Source organism: Zootoca vivipara, chromosome 2, assembly GCF_965207765.1.
Source record: "Zootoca vivipara chromosome 2, rZooViv2.hap1.1, whole genome shotgun sequence".
NCBI classification, from domain to species: Eukaryota; Metazoa; Chordata; class Lepidosauria; order Squamata; family Lacertidae; genus Zootoca; species Zootoca vivipara.
In genome coordinates, this window is record NC_142584.1 from 103,785,873 (window position 1) to 103,808,902 (window position 23,030).

At 44.7% G+C, this 23,030-nt stretch overlaps 1 protein-coding gene across 7 annotated transcripts in view; it reads right to left on the bottom strand.

Moving 5' to 3' along the window:
* Positions 1-23,030, bottom strand: part of SETD5 (SET domain containing 5) — a 65,194-nt gene that overhangs the window by 19,086 nt on the left and 23,078 nt on the right. For 2 of the 7 annotated variants that reach the window (XM_088662667.1, XM_088662665.1), the window contains exons 2-15: positions 15,560-15,734; positions 10,911-11,122; positions 10,045-10,103; positions 9,544-9,731; positions 8,290-8,328; positions 7,549-7,791; positions 6,983-7,131; positions 6,676-6,793; positions 5,852-5,961; positions 5,384-5,624; positions 5,111-5,194; positions 2,937-3,200; positions 1,932-2,252; positions 367-609 (exon numbers count right to left, since the gene is read on the bottom strand). In XM_088662667.1, the coding sequence (XP_088518793.1) occupies positions 367-609; positions 1,932-2,252; positions 2,937-3,200; positions 5,111-5,194; positions 5,384-5,624; positions 5,852-5,961; positions 6,676-6,793; positions 6,983-7,131; positions 7,549-7,791; positions 8,290-8,295 (1,779 nt within the window). In that variant the 5' untranslated portion in view covers positions 8,296-8,328; positions 9,544-9,731; positions 10,045-10,103; positions 10,911-11,122; positions 15,560-15,734. Of the gene's footprint in view, positions 1-366; positions 610-1,931; positions 2,253-2,936; positions 3,201-5,110; positions 5,195-5,383; positions 5,625-5,851; positions 5,962-6,675; positions 6,794-6,982; positions 7,132-7,548; positions 7,792-8,289; positions 8,329-9,543; positions 9,732-10,044; positions 10,104-10,910; positions 11,123-12,818; positions 12,971-15,175; positions 15,221-15,559; positions 15,735-23,030 lie in introns of all 7 variants that reach the window. The other 5 variants (XM_088662662.1, XM_035106904.3, XM_088662664.1 and 2 more) reach the window with 5 other exon arrangements.

Below are 23,030 nucleotides of genomic sequence, written 5' to 3' on the forward strand. Positions count from 1 at the left end.
AGTTTAAGCACACCACAGTCTTGTCTTGTCTAACAATACATGCAGTGCATAGTCTATGCACATCTAGGAACACCTAGTGAGCCTATGGAAGAAGACCATGCATTTTCTGTAATTTTTGAAGTGTCATGAGGCTGTGTTGCAAGCAGGGAGAAACTGTTCCCTACATACACTGAAAATAACAAGAACCAACTAAAACAATTTTAGTTGTATGCTTCTTTTCCAGGAAGATTTTCAGTAAACCAAACCTGGGCAAGCATATTTTGGGGTGTTTTAAGGAAAGGCATGCACATTCATTAGACATTCAAATTTATTTATTTTAAGAAACATTGGGCCAAGTACACGGACCACAACCAAAAGCAGACATACCTTTTTGCATGAGCTGTAGTTCCCATCCAGCTGAACAGGCCGCCTTCGCCTTTCTGGGGTGAAGGGAGAACCAAAACGGATGTAGTGTTTGGGCGTGGTGCAAATGAGTGGGGAGTGGACAAGGCCTGGCAACATATTGAGGGTGGTAGCCAGCACGGTTGGGTCAGTGGTGATACGTAAAGGGCACTCAATGGGGCACTCCAGTTTCTCTGCCTTGTCATTCAGCCATTCTGTAACTAGATACTGAAAGCAGAAATAACAGAAACCTGCCTTACTATGCAAGGAACTTGTAAAGACAAGACAAAATAAGGGAGTCAATAGGGAGAGGTGGGAATAGGCAGACCCAGAACTGTCTACTCTGCTTGGGCCCTGGTTGCCCATTGTTTCAAGCAGGGAACTTCCCCAGCCCTGTTACCAAACATCTCTTTATTAAAGTTGGAAGTAGCAGAGATGAAACCTGGGGCAGAGTATATGCCCTACCATTGGGTTACGGCCCAACAACATGATGACCCCGCCCCCAAATGAAAAGCCTCAAAGGCACTCTCAAATCTGGTGCATAAGATATATACAAGTGGTCTGGCAATGACATCTTTGGAAAGGTCTCATTGGTGTAATTAATAATGTCTTACAATGAGAACTGATGATCTTATCAATCACCTCCTCCTGGAAGAAATCCCTCTGATCTGGAAGGTACCCAAACCTGCCCCATTGTTGGGCTGCAAGAATCCCACTAGTATTGTTTTAAAGGTCTAGAAATCATGTTCTGAACCTATAATTAAAAACCGAGTTGAAGAAGTGTCCATTAAAAAAACAGATCTTGGCTGAAGATGGGTTACACCACAGAAAATTAAGTTCAGCTTGATTGCTTTTCCTCAAATGGTTCTAACTGAAGGTTAAGCTTCTACTGCAGCAGTTCTCAATTTTTATTTTATTTATTTTCTTGGCAGACCACTTGTAAATTGCTGGAGGTCTTAGCAGTCCACTTAATAAACCTTTTTGTTGGTTCTGGCACCATTATCAAAATCAGTGCACTATTACGAATATCACAGGCACTAGGAAATTACTTGTTTGTCTGTTCGATAAATCTGCCCCTTGGTCAAAATGGCCTCCCATCTCCATTACTCAGGGGGGGAAATAAGACAAGTGCAGGTCCAAGCACAGATATTCTCAAATCTTCTGCAACCTTTCTACAGTCAACCTGCCTGGAGCTCACAGAGTTTGAGAATTTCTGTCTCACTGGAAGCTCATAAAAAGCCATTTCCCTCCATTTCTTTACAATTTTCATCAGGCTAAAATTATTTTGACCCTTTTGAAAATGGATAGTAATTCACTGGAGAATGTTGATAGGGTTGGGAAACCAGTGGAGGAGGGTTTGGAAAATCAGGATTGTCAAAACTTGTCTTCTTGACTCAGATAGTACCAATGAAGTCTCTGTACAGCTCCTGTTGTAATTTATAAACCTGCCACACACTGTGTTTGTTACCCAAATGTTTGTTTGTTTGTTTGTTACCCAAGCATATTGCAGGGTCCTACGATACATCCTGCCCATCCCTCAGTTGATTTACCTTTTTCGTTTTGGGATACTTGAGTGCAGCCCGGCTGGCCTGTGTCCCTGCAACCGCAGCCACAGCTGGGTCAGAACCCATCAACTGCTTCCCTTCTCCTGGACCCTCCACGCTGCTAACTTCCGCCGCCGTTACTGTGCTCACGGCGTTTCCCTCCTCTGGAGCTGCTTGAGAGAGCTCAGCCTGTTGGGAGCTGGCTTGCTTTTGCCTTCTCAGTCGCTGTGCAGAACTACTCCGATAACGGGAAAACCGGCTTCTGGGTCGCGGCCTAGCTGGTTTTGACGGTGCTGTTTTAGAGACTGGTTTATCTGCTGCCGTTTCCTGCAATGCAAAGCCCAGTGTAAGCGATGGAATTATTGAGAACCTGTGCCTCTACACATTTACTCTCAAACAGGAGCAGCCTGGTGAAATATGTCTGTAAAGGTTTAACTCCTGGAGTGTAAAGGGAGAATCAAGGGAGCATCTGAGACTCTAGTATTCTTTGGGGGGTGGAGGAGCTTTACTTGCATCTTAATGCAATACTCCCTCTAGAATACCGTTTTCACCCCTTGAAGCACTTGCCAAACAGGTGCCAACTGGCATATTTTGAGTCCAATAAGAAGTGTCCAAGGGTGCCAGTACAACGTGGTCTGTGAAAGTAACTGTGCTGATTTGTAGACAGCGATTCCATGGCAAAATATGGTCCCCACCTTCGCTTGTGCTCTCAGCACGCCCAATGAAACGCGCTTTCTTTCAAATCCAGCACATGTCTGGTAACACTGAAAATGCTACCAAGTCAGGGGCTCACAACCAATTGTCATGTTGGATCAAGCCAATGGTCTAATTATGTAATATATAATTATATTCCAGTGGACGTTTTAATACAACAGGAAGGTTGAATTACACTTCCAGCATCTGGTAGCTGGAAGTATATCCTTTCTGAACATGGAGTTGCATACAGCAATTCCACTGTAATTCCCAAAGTTACTGAGGCTGAAACCTTGGCAGTTCTACCCTTCCTCTTACCCCGGCCTGTGAAGACCTCCGTGTGTTCACTCCAACGCTGCTGGCACTGGAAGGGGCACTTGGCACAGACACACTTGAAGCCAAACTGCTATCCTCAGTTTCATTTGGCTCAGCTTTTACTTCCTCCGGTTCTGGAGTCTCTGCAGTGACCACCACTTCTGCATCTGTGCTGCTCCGATCCGATGGGAGATCTCGCCTCCTCTTTCTTTTTTCCAGGTTCTCAAACACGTGCATGATGGCTTCTACCTTCCGATCTTCTCGGGTCTAGCCCAACCAAAGCACAAACCACAAGTCAGCAGAACAGGTACAAATAGGTAAAAAAAAATGGCAGACCAGACAACAAGGGAAGAAGGAAAAACAAAACAGGATTAACAGTGGCAAACTAGCAGACATTCCAATAATGCCCGCTGACCACACAGAACATGAGATGTTAGTTCTGCCAACTCAGAATACACTGATCTCAATGCAATTGCAATTCAGAACAGCATGGTCATGTGAAAATATTAGGTGCCTAGGATTAAAATGCATGTTACCCCTACCTCCCCCCCCCATTTATACTTAAGCTATTAAACTGCTTGCTAAGTCATCTCTCATTTGCTTCTTCCTATCCCCCCCCCCAAAAAAAACTTTAGGTCTTCCTCAACTGTACCTTCCTCTCAGAATATTCAGTGCTTTGGATTATACCTTTTGAATGAACATTGGTTGTTGTTGTTTTTTAATTGATAATGAATATTCTACTTCTCTGTATAACCGTTCAAAGGACATTGTTTCATTTTTAAAGGCTATAGAAGCCCAACCGATGAAAGTGTGTGCTGCTCATATCAGTTTTAGCAGGAAACAAGAAAGAAGCAGTAGTAGTAGCCATCAGAATAACATAAAAAGATGGCTGTTCAGTCAATATTTGCTCTAGGGGATTCAAAACAGTGATACAAGCAACAAGCCAGTGTTGCTGTTAGGGAAAATGCCAGCTCTTCCTCATCTCCCACCCTCTTCAATCCTATCCCTCATATACATGCACTGGTAAGGCTAACTGGACCAAGTTGTTGTTGTTGTTGTTGTTGTTGTTGTTGTTGTTGTTGTTGTTGTTGTTGTTATTATTATTATTATTATTATTATCATCACTGATAGGCAGTGCTAAGATTCGGGGGGGGGGGCAATTGTCATTTACCTTCCATTTCCTATGTCTGTAGGCTTCATTTGAAGCTTCCTCATGTTGACTAACCTCTCTTCTTTTCTTGTCTGTCTATTCTTAGGTTTAAGGGTGAAAAGGAACTGCTGTTATCTGGGCTGCTGCCATTGCCATGGGGAGGCCTAGAACATGGGTAGGCAAACTAAGGCCCGGGGGCCGGATCTGGCCCAATCACCTTCTAAATCCGGCCCGCGAATGGCCCAGAATCAGCATGTTTTTACGTGAGTAGAATGTGTCCTTTTATTTAAAATGCATCTCTGGGTTATTTGTGGGGCATAGGAATTCGTTCAATTCCCCCCCCCCAAATATAGTCCGCCCCCCACAAGGTATGAGAGGCAGTGGACCGGCCCCCTGCTGAAAAAGTTTGCTGACCCCTGGACTAGATGGTTGTTATTCTTAACAGGTTCCTAAATCAAGCCTGCTGAGCCCCTGACTCCCTTCCACAAGTAATCTTACTTTTGCAGGGCATCCTGCTGTTTCTCAGAAGCTTAACAAACCTTTCCTTAGTAAGAAGATAGGCACTGTAGTGGACAAGCGTCATTGAAGACAGCGTGCCCACTACTCTTGATCTTCCCCACAAATGCAAAGCCACAGGCACAGACTTAGTTCAAACAGGGCACTGGTGAGGCCCAACAGATCTGGCCAGTTTCCTGCTTGAACCGAACATGGACACTATGTCCCAGAATCCTTTGCAACGTGCAGGGTTCTGCTGCAGACAAATCAACATGGGAAAGATTCCCTGAATGCAGACATTTTGAAAACCACTGTTTTAAACCACATAATCAGAATCCATAGCTAACACGGCACCTGGGCTAGTGAAAACAGTAGCAACCCTGAAGAACAGGAGCAGAGCAACAATGCTGGCATGAAGGAGGCAGACCAAACTAGACAACTAGACAACACTGTGTGAGAAGGCAGCATAAAAACTCACTACCTAATGGGAGGGACTGTACCCATTACAAAAAAGAGAGGAAAAGATACTTGCCCGCCTGTTCTGAGTGAGACCTCCCTGCTCATCCGCAGTGGCTTCTTTCTCCTCCTCTTCTTGCTTCTCTTCTTTGTCTGCAACCTGAAATGTGAAAGAATGGACCTCAGCAGCAGTCACAACTGCAAAAAGATATGGGGCAATTACCGTGAACGTCCAGCATTTCACTGGGGCTGGAGCTGCTCTATGCCCAGGGAATTCACTCCCTCTGGGAACAAGTTCCTCCAGAGTTAGTGACCAACACTCAATGCTATAGGATAGTGGAGACTTTACCTCATTATCACTGGCTGCAGCAAGTCCCTCAGGGACTTCCTCCGGCTGTGGATTGCTGTTCTCATCTGATGCAGCTTCCCGCTGCTCGAGCTCCTTCCGACGAGCTTTCCGACGCCTGGTCTCTGCTCCAATCAGAGTGTCTAGAACAGGTGGAGGCAGCTGTTCTACTGTGTTTGGGGTCCGTTTCTGCACGGGGCAATTCCGGTTTCCCTTGTGACAGGCACAATCCACTTTATAGTTGCTGCCCCATCACAAAAGACACAGAATATATTAGTATTGCTTCACAATGTCTTGAGAAAAAAATATGTAAGTATACCTTTGAGCTAAATGTCTAGGAAAGAGATGGGGGAACTGCTCCCATTATGACCTTACCACCCGAGAGGCTGAGAATGTAAAAACCAAAAAGCGGGGGCACAAAGGTCAGTATTGAGGGAAGAAGGGCAATAAGCAAGTAACCAGAACGCTCACCAGTTATTGTACTCATAGTCAAAGGCAATGGTGACCTCTGCATCCTTGGCAATGGACGTAACAGCATATATGCACAGGTGAATCATCCCACCTGCTATCACATGGCGAACCTTCAACACACAAACAGAAACGTTACAATCCCAAAAATCAAGCATGTGCCACATTGCAAAAGTTGAGTTTCAATGAAGTAGCAGCAAGTCAGCCTCTTTAAGCAACTGTTGGTTTAGAATAGCAGTCAGCAACCTTTTTTCAGCCGTGGGCTGTCCCTCAGACCATGTGGTGGGCCCGACTTTTTTTGGGGGGGGGGATATGAACAAATTCCTATGCCCAACAAATAACCCAGAGATGCATTTTAAATAAAAGCACACATTCTACTCATGTAAAAGCATGCTGATTAGCGGACCATCCGCGGGCCAAATTGAGAAGGTGATTGGGCCACATCCGGCCCCCAGGCCTTAGGTTGCCCACCCCTAGTTTAGAACAACCAAGTTGTGAAACATGATGTATACATTTGAGACTAGAAGGATTTGCTTTGCTAGGTAGGGAGTTCTGAATTCTGTCAAGGATTGGGATACTTGATGGAGAATGCAGGACAGATGGACTAAAATTCCACCTGCTAAAGACCACAAAGTCCAAACGTTTGTCCCTCTGGGATTATTAGTAAAATATTCTACAGCATCAATATTATATAAAGGGACTTGACCTGAGGATCCAGCACTTTTGGGCTGGTGGGGTGATCGTTGTTTGAAGTCATGGTTGACCACAAACTCAACCAATACGAGCCAAATTTTCACACCTATCAAAACACCACAGCAACCACTTACCTCTGCATTTGGTGCACAGGACCGCCTGATGAATCTAGCGTCATTACCAAAAGTCCGAGCATCCACACACATCTCAACACTGTTAAACTTGGAGTAGAACAGCACAAAGGGATACGGCCTAAGGAAGAAAGAACAGCACTTGTAACCTCAATGGCAAACACAGCCAAGACTAAAAGGCATCCGTGGAGCGCTGGACGCACCACCGCATAATGCATATTCATTTCTAAAACCAGTCAATTGTGGGGAACCTCCCACCCACACCAGCCCCCAAAACGGTTCCACTTTTCAGGCCGTTCAGCATTCTTACTTTTTGAAGAAGTGCCCATTGACCTCGAACTGTTGCCGCAGCATCACTTTCCCACGATACTCAATTATAAGAGTGTCCACAGCCAGATCTCTGGCCGCCCTCAGGATCTTCCGGTGCTTCTGAACCCGCGTCACCCTCCCTAGCTGCAGCTGCCAAGTTAAGAGAGAGAATTTAGGACCCGCTCCGCAGGGGGAAGGTCCATGTGTATGGCTGCATTTGTTAAAAGCAGCTGAGCAACCAGGGTCTGAGATCTCTGGCCATATTTAATTGTCTACCAGAATGCATGAACTGAAGTAGCAGACATGCTCAAGGTAGCATTGCTGGCCAGACCAGGAATATTTTATACCTGAAAAGAATCTTATCTAATGAGCCAGGAAAGGAGGACGGGGAGAGAAGGACTGTCGTTTCATACCTCCCCGAGCGTCACCTTATCTGCTCTCCCCTATGTATAAGCTTGCTTGCATCTAGAGGCAAAAGAGCATCTTTCAAACCTGGGGTTATCAATGACCCACCACCCTAGCATGCAACCAACTGGCCTACCGCCACTTTGGGGTCTACTTGTTTACCTGCATCTGAGAGCCAATGACAGTGTTGTTACAGAACAGCTCTGTCTTATTGATTGTGTCCAGCACAGCCGCCTTGCCCACTAACTCTTTATTGGCATTTAGATGGTGCTCCAGGAGGTTCTGTACATCTGCGCTGTATTGGTTAGTGAAGGCTTCTTCATACTGATCGGTCCAGAGCCTTATGCGGTTTTCCCACCCCTCTGCCGTATTCTCATCCAGGGCATGGGCGTCTGAAGGAGAGTTCTGTACCAAAAGAGAGTCAGTTCAATGTCTAGACAGCATAAGGGTGCTGTGAAAAGCACTGGGGCTGCTTGTGGTGACAGAGCAGCCTATAACTAGGGAAATTACCATCTAACTCTGTGTGACCCTTGTCCTCAGCCAGCTGGTTGGTGGCATTTTCAAAGTTCTCCTCAACCTGGTCTCTACTCAAGTAGCCTCAGGTAACCAGCAAAACAGTACTTGAGCCCATTCCAACCACATCCCTTAGAAAACTAATGAGCCCTTCAACATCTCTGCTCTTCAACATCCCTGCCATGCACACCAAAGTCCTTTAAATGTGCCCCTGTCTCAACAATAATGCCACAACCATCATGGACCAGGTCAAAGGATAACCATGCAGTTTCATACATGCTGATGACCAGAAAGCTGGGCTCATTAGTCCATGAGAACAAAATCAGGAGTCATTAATTGTGTTACAGGCATGAAACTATATTCTGGGATCAGGTATGTGGCTTAACTCACCTTCATCCGCAAAGACTTCCGTGAACCTTCTCTAAAAGCCTGTTGAAAGAGTAAGACAAATGACCATCAGTATTGTTGCCCTATATATTCATGCTAAATAAGGGGCACAGCTGCAAAACTGCAACAAGGACGAGAAGAAAAACTGATCCCAGTGTACTTTCAATGGCAAGACTCCCCCACCTCCCTAAAGGGTTGGCTGCCTTTTCCAGAACCTCCCTAGGCGACAAATAGCACTTCCACAAAGCAAAGAACAGGCTCTGCAAGAAGAGCAAAGGAACGACAGCAGAGTATACACAGTTATGCCACCTAAAATCTTTCTGTGGGTATCAAAGAGCAAAATGAAGTTCCCAAATAAAAACTCCTCCAAGTATCAAGAGTCCCTTCTAAGTAAGAAGAGAGCTGCTGCTTAAGAATTACTTAATATGCATTATTTTTGTTAGCTTATGCAGCAGAGAATTATGTAAAATGTGTAGAATATTAAGCAAAAAGTAACTTTTATAAACAAATTTGCTTTGTAGGAACAATTCTTCTATATATGCATAATATATATCAGCTAGATTTTGCTGCATCCAAACCCCGAGCGTCACCTTATCTGCCCATGGGCTTTCAGCCCATGGGTCTCCATAGCCAAAGACTGAACATTGTGTGGTAAAGGAATATATGCATTGGGGGGGGTGTCAATTTGAAATGGAAAAAAATTAATGCAAGTCATTTCTTGATGCTGTATGATTAAAATATTATTGTTGTTGTTGTTACTTAGTGGCATACACTCAGCATTCTTTTTTTTTTACTTGACGCTGACTGGTTAGAATGCTGGAAGTCAGTAGTCAGTTTAGTTCTTACTAATTCAATAATATTAGGTTTGTATCTCTAAGTAAGATGCATGTAGAATCCTTTGGGTTGTTGTTGTTGTTGTTGTTGTTGTTGTTGTTGTTGTTGTTGTTGTTGTTGTTGTTCAAACAACTGCTTAAACAATCAGGAAAGCTCTCCCTTCCTCCACAGTTGCAGCCCTGCCTGAGCTGTGGGCAAAGTGGCACAATTGCGGAACACATTGTCACTGTTCTTGTTTGTTTTGTCTACAGCATCTGTCCTCCCCCCCCCCCGCCCCCAAAAAACCCAGGAGGAGATCATCATAAGGATATGGAAAGCTGCATACCAATGAGGAGGAGATTTAGAGGAAAACGACCAGACATCCTCCCAAACTCTTACTTAGTAACTGGCTGGAGTTGCCGACAGCCATATCCATTGACATACCTTGATTTTTTTGGCTTTTGGTGCCGTGCGAGTCCTCTCTGTATTTCTTTTCCTCTTTTTGGGTTTGGTTCTGCAGACCCGATTGACGGTCAGAGTGATGCTCGTAGGGGTGTGCTGGGTAGCAGTGTACAACACTGTGGAGGGAGAGAGCTCCTCGTCCCAGCTCTCAGTTGCACTGCTGTCCCCGCCTGTCATGAAAAATGTCTCGTTGACAAGTTCCCCTTTGTTTTGAAAAAACTTGTACCTGCCCCACCCCACTCCAGTGAGGTAACATTGCACTCTTCTCCCCAAAAGGCTGCAAGGAACCATCATCTTCCACTCACAATGGCAACTTGCTTTGTGCTTGCCCCCCCCAAGCTCTTCCAATGTACCTACCCTATACTCTGAGATCTCAGGTAAACTGGGAAAGATGACAGAGAGAGGCAATGAGACACAGAGCACTCTCACTGCATCAGGGCACCCGTTCATTCAAATCCCGCGAGCCTGGGGGCACTAACTCACCTGACACGTTGTCTTGCTTCCTCCGACGAAGTCTGATCACTTTCCCTCTGCTAAGCCCCCTGCAAAGGGACAACAGAAACCCAAAGTTGGCATTATTAAGGGTTATATTGCTAAAAATAAATAAACTTCAGGTCTTCAGTGGAACACCAGATCACTTGACATCAAAGTGTTAATATACAGTTAAAATGAATTTAATGACCACGTCTCAGCTTCACACATTCACGTCCACGGCCATCACTTCAGCAAATAATGGGTTTTGTGCCCAGTGCAATATCCATGTTCTCAAGAGCCCCATCTTTCAAGTTTCAGAAAGACCACATTCTTAGCCCTCGTAAGTGTGGAAATAAGCCTACAGTGTGTGAAAGCAGAGCCAATGAAATGCTCTGGACCAGCGATGGCCTGGAAGGACAGGAAAGATGAAAGACTCATCAGATCTCATGTTCCTTATGAGCCCCAAGCCCCCTTCTGCTGCTTGCCAATCTCTGAAGAAGTTCCATCTCTCCTTCGCTATTACTATTTCACCATTGCATTAGAAGTACCTAACTTCATGGAGAGTTTCAGACACACTCTACTGAGCATAAGGTATGATTATTTAACCAACTGCATTTGGTCAGCTCAAACAAATCACTTTTAGACAATCTTACATTGGTGCTATTTATTTGATATGATGAACTGCAGGATTTGGCTCCTGCATTGTAAAAATGTGCATGTTAATTTTGTGTAAGTCAGCTCCTTTGCTGCAGCGAAGGTTGGACCAATTGAAGGTAAAGAAAATAGTCCACCGAGCAATCAGGCAGGCTCTTTAAACATTCTCCCCACCCCTCTCGTTTTTCCATGTATGAGGCTGCCTACAGGCAAGAATTTACCTGCACTTCTCACATTTGATGAGGAAACCATCTTGGGAGAGACTACAGTGACACCAGCTAGGAATAGACTCTGCTTCTGAAGAACTCTCTGTGTCCCCAGAATTCTCCTCATCGTGAGAGTGTAGGCCATTCAGTTCTGCACAAGGGATGATGGTCTGGACAGGGGGAGAAGCAGGAGGGGTCGGAGGAGGAGGGGCTCCGTAATTATGATCCTGAAAACAAACATTTGCATCAGTTCTATTTTGAATGTGGGGGAGAAGAGCAAGAACCATGACTTTATACAACGCGTGAGCCCTAACACACTTCAAAAACCTACCCACCACCACATGCACAGATTTGAGGAGCGACAAGAACTCTGGCTAACAGAGCAAGGACCTACAACTTTGGACTCTCTCTAGAACTGGGCAGAGCGATTGTTTTCTCAGTCCAACCACAGCTAAAGAAAGCCCTGATATTCAGGCGTCTTAGCAAAATATACTAACACTGATCTGAACTACCTATGCTTGTGCTAATGGAAACAAAACCACACTACCCACACACAAGAAAGTAGTACCAGCAGTCTCAGAATAAATCAGGGGCTTGCAACAAGTACCAAAAAAATCTGCAGGGAAAACGCCTCAAACTGCTCTATGCTATCTCTTAAAGGCACAAAATGTGGAGACTAAGGGGAGAAAATGGCAACTGGGTGGGATGCAGGGGGAGAATGGAGTGTCTGGAACCAGAAGACAGAGAAACGTGTATGCATATGTATAGGGTAGAAATAAGCATCTCAATGTCTGGATATGTCATTTTCTGGTTCAAACTGAGAAGTTATTTTAAACTGTCCCCAAGTTTGGAATGAGAGCTGCTCACCGATATTGACAGAGAAATTCAATAATTTAATGGGTTTGGGGTTCAGCATAAGTATACCCACTCTACCTCCCCAAACCCCCAAAATGGAGAAAATGCCCCCAAACCATCCAGTGAGGACTGAGCATGCTCAATGGGCACAAAATACTGGCTGGCTGACAGGTGTAGACAGGGTGGCGGTGATGGAGAATGAAAAATGATGGAATGGGATAGCTGAAAACCTGAGCCAGCACACTCCACACCATAACATTTCCTTGCAGGTACCTCTTGCTTTTCTTAAGGCAGAGAACTGCATGTGTATGCAAGCATTCTGCACTGTTAAGCACAGAAAACCTGCAAGCTGTCTTTCAAACTGGCTTGACTTTGAAACCTATGCTTTCAACTTTCAAAATACTGGGGCTTATCAATACACTTTTGGGGGAGGGGAACCTCATTAGAAAAATATACCTGCAATGGGTAGGTTTACCCTAGGCAGTAGTTTCTATGAGCAGTGCTAAAGACCAAAAAGGAAAAAAAGAGATGCCCCCCTCACCTTCTAGTCCAAGCTTGCATTTAACAACTCACTCAGCAGGCAAAGGAGGCCAGGTATTCAATGCAGGTAAACAAGCAGGCCCATCACTCTGTCCTCCTCCTCCACCAGCCAGTTTGCCTTCTGTGCTGGTCACAGTGGAAAGGCGGGCCTTCCTCTGTGACTGGCACACAGCGGAAGAGCGGTAGACCACTCCTCCTCTTGCCAGCTCCCTTGGCAGAAGGCTTTCTTTTAACACTGTCTTGCTAAGAGGCGGGTAGCCAATGTTCTCATGCTGGCTGATTTTCTGGAAATGCAGTAACTTTGTGGACTTATTTACGTGGCTGTTCTAGTTCCATACTTCCCTTTCGCAATAAGTTGTCTGCAAGCACTAAACAAACACAAAAGCGGGGCTAGAAATTCAGTACCCATGTGTCACTTGGCAATGCTGCCGTCCTCAAAGAAGATATACAGCTCAATCATGCACAAGCCAGGGAGAGGGGATGGGTAAAATAGATGAGTCTGCTGCAGATAAGAGAGACGGTACTCACTGCATAAGGCAGCCCTCGGTAGCTGTGCCTCTGGGAGGCCCCGTAGCCATGACTTGCATACACATTTTTCTCACCAACAGCTGGGCTAGCTTCCACAGACTCTGGGCTGCAGAAAGGGCCAAGAGCAGAACCAATCAGTAGAGGAAGTGGTTCTTTAGGGGGGAAAAAATTAGCCAGGTCTTAGCATTTTCTCTCATGCCACAAAGATATCCAGCCGAGAATGGACATACCTTTTCTGAGGGCCAAGTGAGGTATGGAATCCATGAAGGCTGGATTCTGCATAAAGCAGGGGCTAGGGAAGGGCGAGTGACTGGCAGCTGCCTCAAAATGAGGCATCCTGGATAAGCAATATGAGCAACCCTGCTTCAGCAAGAGGCAACAGGAAGGAAAAAGCTGCTGACAATGCTGCTCTCTGGATTATTTTGCTAGCTGTTCATTTCACTTTAAACCCTTCGTGGATTTGCTCCTCCTCCTGATCCCCACTCAACTCTATGCAATTTGAGATCAGCCCGCCACAGCCTCAGACTTTAAATGAAAATACCTTTCAGGCCACAATGTCTACATACTGCTGCTTCAAATGCAGTGAGTTACTCAATACAGATAGGAGCCGAGACACAATTTTCTAGTGATGGAAGCTCTTGAGAGTACTTGACAAAAATAGGCCAAGAGCTACAGGAATTTCTATGACCTGGATTGGAAGGAACTCCGGACAAACTAAAATATTCAGGATACCCTGCTTTCTTATAGGATGATGCGGTGAATTCCCAACTAATTACTGACCGAAAATTGCAATTCTCCACCACAAGGTGGCAGAAAAAAATCAACTCAGAATATGGTACTGTACAAAATGGGCAATTAGTGAAAGGCTGTGGGAGTCCTTGTTATAGAAAAGGAAACAGGAAAAGCGTAGGTGATGAAGCCAAAGCCTTGATGCCAGAAGGAGAAATTGCTCTCTTTGGAAGGAGGGGGGAGGACTAAGAGGAGGAGGAGCTGCCGCTGCAAGCACGCATTAGGAATATGGTTCAGGAAATGTCCTTTCTGCAACTGCAGTCAACTTTCAAAAGCTACAGCCAGGAAGAGGACGGGTGGCCACAAGGTACTTGCTTATTTGAACTCCTGTCTCTCCAAGATGACCGCAAACTCCTCATTCCTAACTACTGCTCTATTGTGCTAAATTAAATTACAGATATCTTCAAAACAATGGGACTGGTAAAGCCAGCAACAACTCTACCTATAGAAGCTTAATCTTGAATCAATGTGTTCCTTTCTTGATACCCTACTAACAAAAGTAGCCTTTCCATGCCCATTTCCATATCCTGGTCTACTTTCGCATCCCAAGTCCCTCTTGAAAATTAATACAACTCAAGCAGAGACCCTCCTTCAAAATGTGGCTACTCTTTGGCCATGAAGGCTTGGTGGCACATGATACCAGAGCAAACGTTGACTGGCAGACCCTTCACCTACATGCATCTGAAGTCTAGTGCTATCTTAACATAGCTGTCACTCATAGCCACAGCTGCTTCTACCTCCATGCTCCCAAGGAGGGCAAGGACAGGACGGGTAACAGCTACAGCCTTTTCAGGGCTCTATATATAAGAAGACAGAACGCAAGGCCACTGCAACCCGACAGTATCATGGAATGTGATCCTAAACATTCCCAGTAAAACAAAAGACAAAAAAAAACAACTGTCATCAAAACAAGAAGACCTGACAGAAATAGCTATGAAGTGAGACGTATATTCAGAACAGGTCTAACATTAGACAGGAAACAAAGTAAAGGACATTTATTTTGTGGTGAGCTTATTTGTGAGAATACTCCAGATGCAGTATGATTGAAGCTGAGCTGGACAGGTGCTCAACAAAGCCTGATCAGGCCCGTGGTATGAAACAAAACCAGACACGATATACTACACCGTGTGTCCAGATACACAAAAAGATGCAGGAAAAAGGAGTGTTTCATGAATGCTAGCGCTTCACAAAAGCCCACCAAACAGAGGCCAGATACACAGAGCTTTCAGTGTCTCCTGAGTACAGTCTGTCAAGCAGGTGGTTCAAACAGTGTGTCTGGCCCTTCACAGTGCTCCATTCTTGGGAGAAACTGCTGAAGACAAGTGCAGGAGCACAGAACAGCACCAGCAAGGCATGACCCTCTTTCCGTGCCTGACTAAGCTCAACGATCAAGTCAACTCCAGGCATCTTCCTTCCTGTAGACACTTCATTTGGGTTTTGGCGCAGGAAGTTTCCCACAAGCTACCTTACAAGCCTCCCTCAGGGAAAAGAGCCACACTAAAGGGGTGAAAATCTACTTAACAGTTTGAGATAGGCAAGAGGCCCGATGCCTGAAAGATCCTCCTTACCCACATCACACAGCCATCTGTATCAGCAGCACCATGCAACTTAGGCTACAGGAGAGGAAAAGAAGAGTACCGTCAGGGCTCATGTCTTGCAAGATACCTATCAACCAAGGTATGATACAACAGGTGTGAATTAAAGATCACTGGGAAAGCAGTATTCTAGACAGTGCCTCTTCTTGGACGCAATTTGAGGGAAAGGGGAAGTGCTTCTGTTTGGTGTTCCGTCGCGATCAAATGTGTGCACCAGATACCACCTCAGATTTCTGGTTTATCTGTTGCAAAGCTAGCTTACTCCCTGCTATCCCAGGCTCAGCAGGACAGCTCAAGTCTGAACACTGAGGCCTGACTCCATGCCCGTCACACGCTAGCAGGCAAGGCAGAACTTACTCAGATCCAGCAGCCATATCTGAATAAGATGTATCTGGTGTGGTGACTCCCAGAGGGATTGCAATGCTCATGACGTTTGTCAGGGATCACGGAGTCCAAAGGGTACCGACTGGCGGCTCCAAGGGCGGGGAGCAGCCGCAGAGCCTCGGCCAACACGTCACGGACATGGGGAAACCTGCCAAGGGGAAAAGAAACAATGCACTGCATTTTTGTGTATCATTGCCACAGACATATGGTTCACCCTGCCTGCAAAACCATCCTAAAGTTGAGGACAGTGCAGGCTGAAGGAAGGAATGAGTAACTTCAGAGGATGCGTGTTGTCTCTTGCCTCTGCATTACTTTTACATAATCTCCTCTCAAATATGGCCACCTGGTTCACATGCAGATATTTCTTCGTGCCATAAAAGAGAATGCCAAGCACAGGCAAGAGGCCCGCAGGCCTGTCTTGCAAAAGACAGTCACATGGGTAAAACTGCCAGTAGGGGAGGCAGAGCACAACGTGTGTGTGTGTGTGTGTGTGTGTTTGAGATAGAATCCCAGAGCAGCCAATGAGAAAAGAAAGCAGCACGGAAGGCATTTATTCATTTCTGTAATGATTTATTTCAGAATGATCCTCAATGAGAACCCTAGTGCCAAAATCCAGTTCCTGAGCTTCACAGATGTGCATGAGATGCAAAGTCATCTCCCAAATCCCTCATGCTCACTTGGGACAAGGTTTAACGCAAGAGGAACAGGGGGAAAGAGGCATATCTGAAATGGTGGTGAAAGGGGTAACAGTCTAAGGCAAATGGCTGCACAATGAAGGAAGTAATGAGCCCGAAGGCCGTGCCCCTCTCTGTTTTGTACTCCGGTACTAAAGTACAACATACATGTGCCTCTCTTCAGACCTGAACGCAACATGGACATTTAAACCACTGTGTTACTTGGAAATATACAGAGAAGCAGCTACCAGGAAAGGAACAGACCCTACACTTTCATATATTTTGCAGAGACAAGTAACTAAACACACACCTCCACCATTCAGATTTGGTATGCTATCTACACTCCAACTGCAACTAAGTACAGAATGAGAAGCAGCCCTGATACAAAGGCCAACTTGAGGGTGGGGGAGGACTTAAGTAAAGAAGGGAGCATGAAGTGAGAGCTGCAGTAGATGGTTCGGCCTGCATGCAACCTGTCTGTACCTGCCTCAACAGAGCTTGAGGCCTTCCAGTTAAGTGAGAGGATATCTAGTTTGTGCCTTGCAGGTGTATCCGGGGCTGTGCAGGGGGGCTCTATCCTTTGGGAATAGATTTGTACCTGCAGAACTGATCACTTGTGGAAGGTGTTTACTCCCAAGCTCTTGGAGGGCAGGAGGAGCTTGTGAATTAAAGCAGGTGGGGAAAGCTCACCAGTAGGTGCTGCTGGCTCTAAAGGGTTCAATGGTTGACCACCTTGCCTTGCCACAAGCTGTTTTTGTGAAACCAATGGTTCTTTGCCCATGGTAGACATATTAACAATCTGTTCATTCCTACTACAGAGAACTTGGAACAGCTGCTGCCCACTGTAGCCTTTCAAGAACTTTCCTACCTCCACAAATTACCCATATGCAAGGATGAGGTCTGTGATGTGATTGTGGTGGAATGTGGGAGAAGCAAATAAATGTTGCACTTTCTTTCTGACCTAGTTCCTTTGCACATTCTTCCCATTCTTCAGGGCCAGCCATGCCATCAGGGCAGGCAGCTCTTTGTGTGGGAAACAAGCATTCAAGGTTTGTAGTAATTACTAGTACAGGTTGGGCTAAATGCAGAAGGCACAGAACTTAACATCCACCGCTCCTTATGAGCAAGGCACCATCAGGTATCAAATCACTTCACCAATAGTTCAGTCTAGAAAAGGCTGTTAATTGTTCCCCTCTGAAAGAGGGTGTAGAAATGTGGATCACATCCTGCTAGGAGGGGCTGGAAAATTTCTTCAGAATGTTTCTGCAGTCAGTAGCTTTGTTTGCAGCCATAAAAGGAGCTACATCACATGCACAGTTCTACAAAGGAAGTATTTACCTGGCACATTAGAACGAACACACACACACACACACACACACACACACACACACACACACGAGGTAGGAGAATATGCAATTGCAGATTGTCTTTGGAGTCTTCCATTCTGTCCAGGAATGCTCACTACTGTGTGAAGCAGTGAATGTGAGCTGCCACTGGTACTCAAACAAGGTTTTGCCCCACTTATTCACAGGCAAGAGCATGGGAATCCCAGGGGTTCCTTTAAGGTTTGCCAAACAGTCCAAATATGGGTTTGCTTGCACTGAATGGCAGTTTAGAAATGCTGCCACACAGAATGGCAAGCACCACTCTGGTTCCTTCCGAGAGCTGGCTGTGCAATGAAAGAAAGGCCTGCTGTTTCTAGTCCAACAGCCCTAAACCAGATTCACAAGAAATTAGGATGAAGATCAAGGCTCATCCTTAATTAAGGAAAAAAACACCCAGCTTAATTATGGACAGTATCTTGTAGGAGGAACTTCAGTAATGGAAAAGGACAGGAGAATTTGGTAACTTTCACCCACAACACTATTGCTACTTAATGGTGGAGCACCAACAATGTGCTAGACATGGAACCCAATACCAACGCAATATGACCCCTGAACAAAGAGCTCACAAAACTAAGTACAACAGAAATAACAAAGAAAATGGGAGCAAACAAGGCTTGATAAATGGAAGAGCAGGGGAATGTTTTGGATTTTATAGGTGAGGATTATGCAGAGACTGGAAGCAGCCACTAGGCTGACTCATGCAGCCCTACAAACATTAAGGAGGTCTCACCCACACTACACAACAAGATACAGTACTCTAGTAACACCACCACCACCACCACCAGGGCAGGTGTACAACCAGGCTGTTGTTGTACAGGAATTGAAATTACTTGATCTGGGGATCTGTTCAAGGGAGAGAGGACAGCATCAATTTTTTCCTAGTACGTAGTGTTATATGGAAATGGCCAGAGCAGACTAAATATGCCATCTATAAATCAACTCCATGACTATCAAATCTGAAACTGCCTCAACATTCAGGATGCAAGAGCAACAGAATAGTGCAATCTTTGTTTCAACCATCTCCCTTTATCCTTCACTCCCATCTGACCGATGTGGCTGAGACTTTGGAGGCAAGATGAAGAGCCGGTTGGAACGTTTTGTCTATAAAAACAATAAGACAATGAAGCTCAGTGCCCCCTCCTCTGGACTAGGCTGGGTTCAAACCAAAGGGGGCTGCTCTGTGGGGGCTTAATCCTTTTCTGCTGAATCTCATGAGCTGTGTCTCTGAATTCTGAAAAAGAAGGGGGCAGGGCTCCCAGCCTAGTTTGTGCCCCAGACAGGGCAGAAGGATGCCCAGTCATTAGAATTCTCTCTGGCCTACATAATGCAGCCAATACAAAGCACCAAACAATCTTAAACATTTCTAACGCCCAATAATGGTGATAATGTCCACCTTTCTTCTAAAGACCAAAAAGGGCGTGCGTCTTTTGAAAACCGCATTGTGAATCAAGAGAGGGAGAGCTGGACAGGAATCAGAATTAGAACTCTCCTGAGCATCAAAACAATGTGGAAAAAGAAAGGTTTCATCAGTCTATACAAGTCTCCCATATTGATCTTACTTTCTACATGGCATAGGGTAGATTCAGATGACTTCAGGACTCATATGACAGTGAAGAAAAAGCTACGATACCCGTGAGATTGAGAAGGAGAGAAACTTTGAGTGATCCATGTGCAACTTTTACTGTCATCCGCAACACACAGTTCTTACCAGAAGGCAGTTACTAACTTTCTCTAACAGCAAAGAGAATGGAACTGTGAATCCATCCAAGATGTCCTGATAGAGAAAGCCACTCTGATTACCCCATGAACTGCATGATCCCTTTTGACACACATGTACACATGTCATACCTGAATTTGTAAGTTGCCTACAGATGTGTGGCACAGACAACACTGTATTAAATCACAAAGACTCGCACCACTAGAATAAATAGCCCCTATACAGTGAATATGGTTCCAAACAAACAAACACATAGATTTGCAGCTGTAATCACGTGTTTGATGGTAACTTACGAAGCTACAGGCAAGTCTTTATTAAGGTATTCATATTCCACCCTATGATGAAATAAAATTCAAAGCAGCTTACAAATAAAATAGTCATTTGATTAATTGCAAGCTTAAAATGCCGATCAACCAAATTTCAATGGCCAATGACCTCTGAAGATTTAAGACAAGTTATGATACAGCATCCTATCCTAGGCAGAGCCACATAACATCCAATATCAAAACTGGTGAATATTTGGTGAATATCAAAAGTTGGGAGTTCTGTGTATCTATCCAAAACAATGATGTGATGTGATCAACAGTGATCTGCTGGTCACCCTTCAATCTGGGTATCACATTCTGAAAATTATCAAGGAAGCATAGTACTGTATTCAGGCCCTGTATATCTGGTTGGGTGTAAAAGTCAAGTGCAATAATTCATAAAATAGGGGGTAGTGACAGAGTCTGTGTTAGATGTTGAACCTGAAACATTGCTTTAAGGCCTGTAGCAGTTTGCATTATGCAGGGGTGTGTGTGTGTGTGTGTGTGTGTGTTCCTAGCATATATAATAGCAAAGGTGAAGAAGAAAAAGCCTGCCTTAATTATATTTTTCAAGTTTCTTCACATTTGGATACAGTTATAAACTGCCACATATTCACAAAATATACTGTCATCTTAATAAAAAAAAAGTTGGGAGAATTACGCTAGCAAGAAAACTGCAGTCACAGTTTTCACTGTTAACATACTAACACAGTGATCAAGATGGTTGACATGTAACATTAAACCAAACAGGTTGAGTGATAGCTCAGTTTGGTAGAGCCTGAGACTTAATCTCAGGGTTGCGGGTTTGAGCCCCAAGTTGGTTGAGAGATTTCTGCATTGCAGAGGGTCAAACTAGATGACCCTCGTGGTTCCTTCCAACTCTACAAATCTATGGATCTGTGAACTTGTGTTTAACATGTGCAAATTCTTTTCTCCTCTCCAGCTCCTGGATGCACTGCATGTGGCAGAAACACACCATAAACAAGGCAGAGTCTGGTGGGTCATGTCATGGGGAGCAGGCTCCTGGCTTTGTTTCTCTCCAAACAAACCACGAAGAGGGGGCAAGGTTTGTTCTTGGCCAGCCCATTGTTGTTTGGAGAGAAACAAACCCCTGAGCCCACAAAAGCTTGGGTTTGCACATGAGGCCCAACACTAGCTTGTTTCCTCCAACCACAAAACACAGGAAAGAGCTGAGCGAGGAGCAAAAACACCTGCATGTGTTAAAACTATGTCTTAATACTGTTTGCAAACTGGGCCACTGCCTCCTTGGGCTTTTCGGTCACAGCCTCCATCTTTCAAACCTTCCTTATCTGCCCAAGTCTCTAGGCCTTGTGTAACCATTTCTCCTAACACTTCTTCCTTAATTTCTTTCCCCCTCGGATCTGTGCATCCTCCACATATGCTTTCCCTTCATATTCTTGTTTTGAAGTCCACTGGGTTCTTCAGCTATGCTGATAGCTCTGTAAAATCAGCAAAGTAGCAACTACACACAGTTTTAGAGGATTGCAATTCTTTGTCACGCCAGCCTTGAAAATGTCATTCTGAGATGGACCTGAAAACTGGCTGAAAGCACACAAATATGAACAGAAACTAAGAAAGAGTCAAACAGTGAAAATCAGGAAAAACTAGCATTATTGAGTCAATGATCTAGAGGGGAAACACATGTGCAGCTGATACTAAAGTAGAATTAATGAGAATGAAAATCAGAGGAACAAGCAATTTCAGAAACACACCAAACAACAAAAATGCAAGCCAACACTTCTGGATTCATTTTCCCCAGACCACATTCAGAGGGAGGGGAAACAGCTAAGGAGGAGGCCAGCACAAGGCACATTAGATCTTAGTTTGATATCAACTATAGGAACGAAGCAGCTGGGGTGGTTTTGGAACAACACAAAGGCAGGCATTATGTCACAGAAGAGGCCCCTGCATTCACTTATAGCATATGGAATAGTGCATCTGACAAACCAAATGAAAGGAAGGGGCCTAGTATCAAATGCTGCAGTTGCATCCCCTTATTTTTTGGTAGCTTCCCTGAACAATTTGGTGGGATGAGTAAACTTGGACACACACCACTGCTCACTCCTAACACCACATTAAAGTGTTTTTTGAAAGTCCAAGTACACATCTACTGGATCAACTCTATCCATATTGATACTCTCAAAGAACTCTAATAAGTTAGTTAGGCAGCACTTATATTTGCAGGAGCCATGCTGATTTGCAGGAGCCAATTTGTTCTTCAATATGCTTGATAATGAGAGCTGAGCTCTCAACTGTGGCTCCTAAAAGCTGCCAGCATGCGACAGATGAGGGTAGCCAATCCAAATCTAAACCAGATGAGGGTAGCCAATCCAATGGTCAAGAAAGCGTTTTCTGCATGTGCTGTAGAGGAAAGTGAGGGGTGAATGAGGCTCGTCAACCTGGGATGGTAGCCCATCTAGGAAAAGGAAACCTCTGTCCTAAGAGAAGGAAAACTCTGGTCCTAAACCTCCGTTGCCTTGTGAGATATCTTCAGGAGAAGAAAAAGCTAAGGAGTAAACCCAAAACAAATCCAGAGTGGAGTCCTTAAGGTGGTTGGATGGCGCCCAGGACACCTCCTTCTGCCAATTCTAGCAGCCAAGCTGGTGCCAAATATATTGCTCTGCTGTCCTTTGGGCCACATCAGCGAGGCTGAGAGCAGGGTCTTGTCATCTGGGCAGCCCAGGACCTCCAGACACACTCCCCAGGCTTGTGTCCTGGAGAGGTCACTTCAGTGCTGCTAACACAGTGGTTTGATTTCACCCCCAGAGGTCCACTCCATTGTTTCTTGAGAAAGACAGATGCAACAGCAGTGCTTGATGATTTTATGTTTAATAATGCTTTTCATATTCGTTTCCCCAAAACAAACAAGTGGTCTGTAATTTCCTGAATCTCTCCCTACTCCCCTGATTATTATTATTTTTTTAAATGGTATTACACTGGCCACTTCACAATCCCCAGGTACAGAGACTGTTATTAGGGACAAGTTACATAATTTTATTACAAGAACAGCCATTTCACATTTGGGTGGGTGCCATCTGGATCTAGGGATTTGTTAAGCTTTTGAGAAGACCTAGAATTTGTCTCCAACCACTATTTAAATTGCAGGTTTATTAAATTTCTTAGAAAAGCTTTATTAAAAAAACTTGGCATCTTACAGCAATTAAAATATATTTTTTTAAAAAAACTAACATAAATGTGTATAATAAAATGAGACAACACTCCCCCCCCAAGTATGAAAAATAATCTGGAATAGTTAATTAACATTATGTTGATATTTAAAAATCAGCCAATCACGTCCCATTAAATGTGTGGGAGTAGAGTAATAGCCTGGAACCACTATAA